This window comes from Pelodiscus sinensis, chromosome 4 (assembly GCF_049634645.1).
Source record: "Pelodiscus sinensis isolate JC-2024 chromosome 4, ASM4963464v1, whole genome shotgun sequence".
NCBI lineage: Eukaryota > Metazoa > Chordata > Testudines > Trionychidae > Pelodiscus > Pelodiscus sinensis.
In genome coordinates this window covers 15,754,194-15,764,066 of record NC_134714.1, presented here as the reverse complement: position 1 = coordinate 15,764,066, position 9,873 = coordinate 15,754,194, and the positions used below count along the sequence as shown (strand labels likewise).

The following is a 9,873-nucleotide window of genomic DNA, read 5'->3' as shown; positions in this document are numbered from 1 at the left end:
TGTGAACATTCCTCCCAATTCATCATCATAAAACTTTTACTTCATTAATCTCAATGCACATATTAAAACCCAGGGAATCCTAGAAAGATTTTAGCAATTTATTTGTGTTAATTACATTTTCACATTATTAAATGATGTTTTGGACTATTGCGACAAATCCATTACAGGCTATTTGATTTAGTGCTTGTGTGGTCTTTGTTCACCAAAAAAGGGATTTCAAGAACCAAAAATAGTTTAATCATTTACAAAATTCATCCTTGCTCATCAGATAGCTATTAAAAACCGCATATAGAACAAATGTCTATCCCCAGACATAGCATGCAGGGCTAGTCTCCAAAAAAAGGCAAATTGTGTATGTTCCACTTCCATTAACAATTCAGTAGGTAACATGAGAAAACATAGATCATCCCAGGGCTTTTTAAAGAGAAGACTAGATACAGTACAGGTGCCCACAAGAAAAATTCAAAGCAAAGCAGAAACCAATGGTCAAAAGCTTTCAGGGAAGAACAGAAACAAAGACATTCTTCCCTACTGCCTACTTTTCATTTAATTAGTATGCTCTGATAAGGCACTATTTTCTCTTTTAGAGCTAGCAATGAATTATAGAATGAAATGCAGTAGAAAGATACAGTGCACAGACTTTCTAAAACACATTTCAAAACAACCAATTAAGCCCTGGACTGTGGTAAACACTATATCAATAAAGAAACCATAATGTTATTGTTACATTTTAATAAGTAACAATCACAGAGCTAGGAAGAGGGTATTAAAAACAGGTTTGCTCTGACATTATGAAGGGTAAAAGCAATAGGTTCATGAAAGCAATATAATTAAAAAACATCACATATGTAAGATTTAAGTTCTTATCCTTACTGAACTAAAAGACTGAAATAAAATATTTTTTTAAAACTATTCAGATTAAAAAAATAAATGTATATAGTTCATTCATTTCCAAATGCCCCTTTCTCCCAGTCACTTCAGGTATTGCCATATATTATTTTGTCTTAAATCAGGATACAACTGAGTTTGCACTGCTCATCAAGTAATCTTCTGGTAGCTATAAAGAAAAATGAAAACTTAATTACCAACAGATATACAGAAAACAAAGGCAAATTTTAGGAGGAACTACAACCAAATGCCCTTTGAAAACATAGAGCTTCATAATTAGATCTGAGTATATTCCTTTTCAGTTGGAAAAATATAAACCAAATATTTGCAAGGCTTCTAGCTCAAATAAGAGACTTACCTTTGGTTAACATTTGTTTTCAGAACAGCCCGTTCACCTGTTCTGACACTGGATCCAAGTCTATATCATAGAAACAGGGGCGAGTAGGAAGTCCTGGCATAGTACTCATCTGGTGGACAGAAGGGAAAAGTATATTAGTGGACAGAGCCTGGGTTTGGGGTTGTGAGCTGGTTTTGGCTCTTCCATTGACTCAGTGTGACTTTGTGCAAATGGTTCAGCAAAGCACTTAAGCATGCGCTGAAATTTAAGCATGTGCCTATTTCCACTGACTTCAGTGGAACTACTGAAGTTTGACTGCATGAGACAATAACTGTGCCACAATTTCCGTTAGTGAGACAGGGATCTCAATACCTCACAGGAATGTTGTGAGGCCTTCAAGTATATCTGCACCTCACCTGCATGCAAAAATTCCAGTTGAAGTGATGCAGCTGTACTGGCTCTGAAGGAGCGAGACGACTAGAACAGAGTATAGAATGGTGGTAGTCATCATGAGAACATTACTTATCCAAGAGAAACATGGCTAGTCTCTCTTTCTGCTGTGCTTACACTCTATTTTTAGCCCACTAGATCTGATTAAGCTAATATGGTTGTCTCTCCTCAAGCTGGAATCTGTACCTCCCACTCACAGTATACATATACACATTTCAGAAATGCTCTGAGAGCCCAGGATTAAAAGCACTACCTAGTTGGCCCAGTACTGGCTTTAAAAAGAGATGGAATTTTCTGACTAAAAAGATAGAAGCTGGACTTGAACTGACGAGGGGACAGTTCCACTGGATAAAACAGCCAGTCACTTTAAACTGTATGAAAGTTCTGAGAGCCATTTTAGATCACAAGAGGTGCACTGGCCAAAGTAGGGTAGCTCACACTACATCGACCTAAACAACGTCTCCTCAAGCCAACGCCATCACTTGTTCAGCTGTCAAGCACCAACATTTATAAATCCATAGAGTATAAGGCTGGAAGGAGCCATTAGATCTCCTAGCCAGACCTCCTATAGCAGACAAGCCTTAGAACCTCACCCATATTACTTCCCATACTGAGCCCAGTAATTTAAGTTTGACTAAAGTGTATCATGCAGAAAGACAGCCTATTTTGACTTAAGAGACCCGAAGAGATGGAGAATCTACTTTTTCCCTTGTCAGTTTGCCCCGATGGTTAATCATCCTCAGTATAAAAATGTGTGTCTATGTTTTAATTTGAACTTGTCTGTCTTTGAGCTTCAGGGGGTATCCAATTAGTCTGTTGCAGAAAAAAAACAGCAAACAAATGGCCTGGTAGAACTTTATCGACTAACAAAACATGTAGATGGTATCATGAGCTTTCGTGGGCACAGCCCACTTCTTCAGATATTTCCACTACATCCGCATCTGGATATTTTCACTACATACATCTGACGAAGTGGGTCTTTGCCCACGAAAGCTTATGCTCCAATACATGTTAGTCTATAAGGTGCAACAGGACTCCTTGTCACTTTTTCAGATCCAGACTAACACAGCTACCCCTCTGATATTTGATAGGGATGTTAGCTATCGGGTATTTGTGTAAACATGCAGCCACTGGAAATTAAGTGAAGGTGTGGGGTGTTTTCTGTAACGTAAGCACTGCAAAAACAAAGAACGCAGAGAGTGATACCACTGTTTAGCTATCCCAAAATAAACCACAGAGCTGCACTGAATTCACTCACAGGATTAAAAATAGCCCAAAACAACAAACAACAGAAGGCCCAACAATCAAACACCTATTAGATATTACATTGTAAAATTTTCAAAAGCACTTCGTAACAACCTATTTTCATTCAGATAGCTGCATCTCACTGAATGTCCATGGGGCTTTAGCTCCTAGATCACACAAGTGCTTTTGAAAATTTCACCCACATCAAAGTACTTATCTGGCCCAGCATTTTATTATAAAGGCAGTGGTCCTCAAACTTTTAACCCTTACCCCATCCATGTTCCCTCCCCGTCAACAGCCACGTCAGAGCTGGGGCTGGGAGTGGAGCCACGGCTGGGGCCGAGACCAGAGCTGAGAGCCAAGATTAGTGGGAGCAAGGCCAGGAGTGGAGCTATGTCCAAGGGCTAAGGCTGAAGCCATAGCCAGGAGCAGAGCAGCTGGGGCCACGTGCAGAGCCACAGCCAGGCTGGGAGACCTGGCCAAAGCTGGGGCCACAGCTGAAGCCAGAAGTAGAGCCACACTCCAGAGCAAGGCCCACAGCTGGGGGTGGGGAAACTGCAGAACCATGGCAGGGAGCTGCAGCAGAGCTTAGGGCAGAGTGGGGTTAGCTGGCACTCTCTTCCCACCTCCCCATGAGGGTTGGCCTGATCCCCTCTGTGCCCCGAATGTTCCTTCAAGTCCCTCAGAGTTCGGGGACGACTGATCAATCTCATGGTACGCCTACACAAAAACTAGACACAGGGCTGTTTAACTGAAGTGTAAGCATTTAGACTCACCCTGTGAGGTGCTTGACCTCTTGAGCCCAAGTCAAGCAGCACAGGCTACTAGCAGGTTTTTAATCGTACAGTCTGAAGTCTGCATTCCCCAAAGCTGGACCCTGCAATTGTGTCCCCTCTACAGTTGCTTGGGTTTGGTGGATGCATACAGAAGAGTGATCTGGGGATTGTAGGATCAGGACCAAAATCATACAATTTCCTATGAATCCTGATGTCTCTTATTAGAGTTAATGTCCTGCCCAAAAAGTACTTTAGACATTTGGAAAAGCATAATGTATGACTATGCAGGACTGATGCCATGGGAGAAAAAGCCAGTTCTATTCGGCTTTAATTTCTGAAAACACCCCTGTCCCTAATACATTTGATCTAAGATACCGTATGCCATAGTTCACCAACTCACCAAAAGTCACTGGATTAAATTCTGTGTTGCTTGGAATAGATGTATCAAATGATCGGAAAAGGCTCAATTTACTTTTCAATTTGTCCCAAACACACAGTACTCCCACTTGCAACAAAAAGGGATAGTGCTTTACATACCCCATACACTCAGAGGAAGCACGTTTATAGGTCTTCTAACAGCATCTGCTCAAACAGGACTAGATTCCTCCCCTCCACATTTTCAGGGATTCCTTTAACTCAGATGTTATTTTCTTGGACATGACTGTTTTGTACCTCTCCTTCATTCTGTGCTGTTTACATCAGCCATTTAGTGTCCTGATAACATCAGATTCCTCAACAGATCTTATTCCCACCATGATCAGCCTTCTTCTCTAAATCTGCCACTTCTGTTGGCACAGTAATTAGTTCAGCACGTATGTCTGTCTTTATTGCCTTGAACATCATTAAGAGTATCTTCTGTTCTCTCTCAACTATGGAGACCTTCAGCATCATCCTGCCTTAATCATCAAAGTGGGCCTCTCTCTTGCAGCTGAGATCAGCAGGTTTTCGTTTAGTTTCCTGCCAAGTTTCATTTCCAACTGGTGTTTTCTGAGGAGGAATCTATTTCACACCTGAAGAACCCGATTTCACTGGAGTGCCAATGAAAATTGGGGTTCTAACTCTACTCCTGGACAGATCTCACCTGCAGCTGATGTCACCTCTTTTCTTATATGCAGTTTTTATTGCTATCATTTTTTCTTCCGGACAAAACAAACAATTTACAGTGTCTGGATCTAGCTTAATGAATTTAATGGAGCTCAAGTTTGAGAAAACTAAATACAATGCCTATGATTTAGCTTTGTTCACAAGGCACCAACACTGTTTCCATGTCTGTAAGTAGCAATTATGCTACTGGGGAATCAGTGAACTTAAAGATGTTCTAAGAATCAAATTGTTGAGCATGCCTGAGCTACAAAAAATTAACTGAAGTCTCATTAAAGTCTAACCCAGGAAGGCCACAGCAGAATGGTGACAATATTACTCTTTGAGGATGCACAGAGAAACTAGTTTTCAATATATATTTATTAAACTTCAGGGACTGTTTGCTCCTAGGTAAATAGATGTTTTTAAAGGAACATTCAGCAGTTTAGGGAGGCAGGCAATTCCTTGCTCATCATGACTGACTTTGTTTACTCTTTTACTTGGCGTTAAAATTCAATAACTTTTAAAAGATTTCCTCCAACATAAGAAATATAGTTACAATGAAATGATTAATATTCAAGCCTACAAATCTAAAACACTACTCATCATTTCAACTGTACTAAGGTGATGTCTAAGAGCAGCAGCATTACATTTGAAAGGGGGGCATTTTGGTACTCAAGAATGAGAATACCACCTAAAATTTGGCACAGTGGTGACAGACATAATGCAAGCTTTCCTCTAAAACTTCAGTAATACACTTTCATCCTGACCTTCCCTACTTTAGCTATACTGATGCTGGTCTCTACTAAGTAGGGTGAATGGATCCTTTTGCCAAGTTATATTGTGGTTTTGCAATGTGGACAAATGTCAGACCAAATTCATTTCACTTCTGATCCAAGCTAGATTTGAGCTCAGGTCACTGGAGATGAAGCTGCTTTAATATTCTTATTGATACTTGCATAAACAGCACTACTTTGTCACTGATATTCCCCCTTGACAAATCAATACTTTTTTTCTTCTTTAAAGTTCATATTGTTTTAGGGTAACAACAAGAAAGCTGCTGTTGGCTACAGGTAAGAACATATGAATGGCCAGACTATGTCAGACCAATGATACGACTAGCCCAGTAATTCTGTCTTATGACAGTGGCCAATGCTGATTGTTTCAGAGGGAATGAACAGAACAGGCAATCACTGACTGATCCATCCCTCTATTGTCCAATGAGCTCCTGTTATCTGCTCCCAGCTTCTGACAATACAAGACTCAAGTATTTAAATTGAAAACACTAGCCGTTCAAAATTAGGTCAAGATGTTAAAGACCCGTTAGTAATACAACACGTGTTTTCCTACTTATATCTGATAACTGACTTAACAGAAAGGGGTACCTTGCTATCAAATGTACCTCTCACTACCCAACACTGTTCTTCCTTAAATGGAAAGAATTCAACTGCTATTGGCTTCCCCGTAGTAGTTATTAACTTTTCCCATTGATTTTTGTCCCTTATTTGGTAAATGGAATTTGCTTCCTCGTTGTCTTGTGCATCTCACTTGGTTTACTTCTCAGTATCAATCACCAGCAGCAATAAAAGAGCATGAATCAATTCTCAGCTGCAAGGAAGGAAGAGGCACTTGCCTTGCCTTTGGTGCATTCAAGTAGTTTTTTAACAAATATTTTAGAGTTGTACAGAGTCCTTAGCTACAGCATTTCAAAGCACTTTCATGGGCGGGAGTTTCTAACTGGAAACGTCCTTGTGAGCTAAGTATTATCCCCTTTTTGCAGGCAGGGATGGCCAAGCAAGTGAAGTACCTTGTGCAAGGCTAATGTTATTCGGGAGGGGGGTGTTTCGTTGTAATTAACATTCTTTCAATCACAGAGCAAGGAAAGTAATCAATATGAAACTGCATCGCTGAATATATCGTATATATTGAGTGCTACTTCTAAACAGACTAAATGATACTACAGTCCTAAGGAAAAAAGGAGTGACTGGTGTTCTATGAGAGGTATATACAGGTGCAGTAAGGACAGACGCTAATTACCCAAAGTAGGGATGTGAAAGGTTAACTGGTAAGCCTCACCAGTTTACCAGTTCTGGTGATCCAGTGGGGACTGTAGCAGCTCTCCTGCACTGTTAATCGGTTAACCAGTCATTCATAAAGTTTAGCTGGTTAACTAAATAAACGGGATTTTACATCCCTAACCCCAAGCCCTTTCAATTGAAGAGATGGGACAGCTAGCAGGGAACTGTTATGGCCCTGGAACTTGGGAATGCTTCCTTTCCAGATCATACCCCATGTTTGTTAGCCTCACAGCATATTATGTCACCCTCCCGTTTTGCCCTGGTTCACTGCCCTGTGTCAGTGTTGATTTAGTGGGTCTGGGAAGACAAAGTTAGTCGATGGGAGAGCATTCTCCCATCAACATCAGCAATTCACCTCCTGGAGAGACAGAAGCTATATAGGTGGGAGAGCCTCTCCTGTCAACACACTGTGATTTACTCTGCTGTAAATTGCTCTAATTATGGTGACTTAAGTTATATATCTTAAGTAACTTAACTAGCGTAATTTAAATCGATTTACAATGTTAGTGTAAATCAGGTCTCAGGGACCACACGTAAGGTCAGTTAATCTGCTGCTGGATATTGGAATTATTGGAGGAGCTGATGGGTCTGTTTTATTTAGTGTTTTAAAAAACTGTCAAGGACATCCAAGCACATTGGACAGGCACTCCACTAGGAACACTGTGTAGATACATTATTAGTACACTCCATAAATATATTTGGATACTATGTACAGGATGTAGAGCTCCCTCTTGTAGGATATCTGCAAGAACCACTGATTTAAGCCATCCACTGGAATGAATGTGCATTTTTTCCAAACCTCTTTCTTTTATGAAGATGGGGTTTTAACTATGACACTTACCGTTCCTACTAATGGATACAGGAATCCAGCTCCTACGCTGGCCCTAATGTCTCGGATGGGCAGAATAAAGCCTGTAGGCACACCTTTCTTCTCTGGGTCATGAGACAAGGACAGGTGAGTTTTAGCCATGCAGATTGGAAGGTTTCCAAATCCCTGCAGAAACCAGAAAGGGAAAGAAAATATGACATCATTTGTCAAATGCAGACGTAAAACTTTCATCTACGTAATCTGCTTGGTTCTGCTGTTCTATGGATTAACAGACCATCTATCTCATCTCTCACTGGCTGCTTTGCCTACAATATGAGTCATATTGTCAAATCACTTCTGTATCATCTTTCCTCTTCTCTCCAGTCACTAACAGTATGTATATACAGCACCATTATTTCGGAATATTGATGTTATTCCTAAATTTAAAAAAAAAGAGTGCCTCTGCTCAGCATTATTTGAAACAATGGAGAGATAGAGGACTACTTAATCCAACTCCCATAACCCTCGTTCTATGTGTTCTTCCTTCAACTTCCTGCTGTGTAGACAGCGCCAAAAGCCAAATTAAGCTATTTCGACTTCAGCTATACAATTGACGTAGTTGAAGTTACATAGTTTAATTCAACTTTTGCCCTGATGTCGAGACATGCCCCAAGGAAAAAACAAACATTGCCATGGCTAGATCCAATCAGAGAAGAGGTTAATGCTTTTGTGGGAATCCAATATGCAACTGAGTTGGGGGTTTATTAGGATTAATTTTGATTTTAACAGCTCAAAATTAAAGTTCTCAGCCCACCCAAAGTCTTTAGATTATCTGCTCAATATAATGGCAGAATGTAAGGGAGCAGCAATTACACAGCAATGATATGAATGTAAATATAAAGAGATATGTGGAATATAAAGGGATATATAAAAAATATGAAAAGGGAGCAGTCATACAAATAATTTCACAAAAGAATGTTCTCCAAAAGAGAAGTCTTTCAAAACATTCCAGACACTGAGAAAATACATGGCATCTGCAGAGCACTCAGCTCCAAAACCGTTCACAGACATTAGTTCTCACAGCCTACATGCAAGGGAGGTAATTGTCACCAGTGCCATATTATGGAAGGGGAACGAGACCAAAACTAGGTCAAGGGTTCTCAAACTTTGTGATACCGCGACCCCCCTCTAAGTTGCTCACGACCCCCTGGGGGGTCGGGACCCACAGCTTGAGAAATGCGGAACTAGGTGATATCACTTAAAACACTGGGGAGGCAATGTTTCAGTCCGGATAAGTTCCTACAATGGCTCCTGTCTGTAGGAGCATGCTTCGATTACCCTAGACACTGCCCTTTGCATATGAAATTTACATTTTAAAAGGCACAACTCTCTAGTGCAGATGTTTTAAAGGGAAATAGACAATGGGCAACAATGACCTAGAGAACTCACCTGCTTGGTGTAGACTACAACTTTTTGCTCTGCCTCTGGAGATAACTCAATGTCATCTGCCCCATAAATCTGCTGTGCAATAATTCTGATCTTTTCTACAACTGGGAGCTAGAAAACAGAAACAAGTCAACAATAGCCAGTCTATTGAGGGCGATAACATCACAGAAACTCTACAATCCTGTCCACATGTCAAGGGCCGCTCAACATACAGCTTATACAGCTATTTCTATTTGCAGATCCATAGAGCTCTAAATAACTGAGTGTTTTCAAAACAGGTTTCGCTTATCACCAGGGGCGTCCCGTGAGCCTAGGCAGTTGCCTAGGGCGCCACCGGCCCAGGCGCCCAATGATGTCGTCACAGGGCACCAGAGCGCTCCATGATTATGTCACGACCATTGACAGCGGTGCAGGCGGGGGCGCCAATCGTGCCTTCCTCCTGGGGCGCCAGCTGCCGCAGCCGGCCTTGGGCCACTCCTGCTTACCACATTACAGTGTTTCTTTTGACAGCAGGACAAACCAGACTCTTTTATTGTCATCAGAAGAACATATGCATAAATATTCTTTAACATGTAAACTCAACTCAACCATCAAATCTGGTTGCAACAATGAACTTAGGGGAAAAAAGTTAACTTTTGAAAGATAAAGTCTGAAGTAATCCTAGATACCCAGGGTCAGGGAAACAAACAGCATGTAGGAGAGAATAAGTAAGGAAACTTGGCATCTGTTAAGGCGAACAAATTGATTCAATACAACCCAGCATTT

At 40.9% G+C, this 9,873-nt stretch overlaps 1 protein-coding gene across 2 annotated transcripts in view; it reads right to left on the bottom strand.

Annotated features, from left to right (window-relative positions):
• Positions 1-84: 84 nt before the first annotated feature.
• MTHFD1 (methylenetetrahydrofolate dehydrogenase, cyclohydrolase and formyltetrahydrofolate synthetase 1) overlaps positions 85-9,873 on the bottom strand; it is a 75,441-nt gene continuing 65,652 nt past the window's right edge. For both annotated transcript variants that reach the window (XM_075926399.1, XM_075926400.1), the window contains exons 25-28: positions 9,112-9,219; positions 7,696-7,848; positions 1,247-1,355; positions 85-1,057 (exon numbers count right to left, since the gene is read on the bottom strand). In XM_075926399.1, the coding sequence (XP_075782514.1) occupies positions 1,266-1,355; positions 7,696-7,848; positions 9,112-9,219 (351 nt within the window). In that variant the 3' untranslated portion in view covers positions 85-1,057; positions 1,247-1,265. The remainder of the gene's footprint in view (positions 1,058-1,246; positions 1,356-7,695; positions 7,849-9,111; positions 9,220-9,873) is intronic.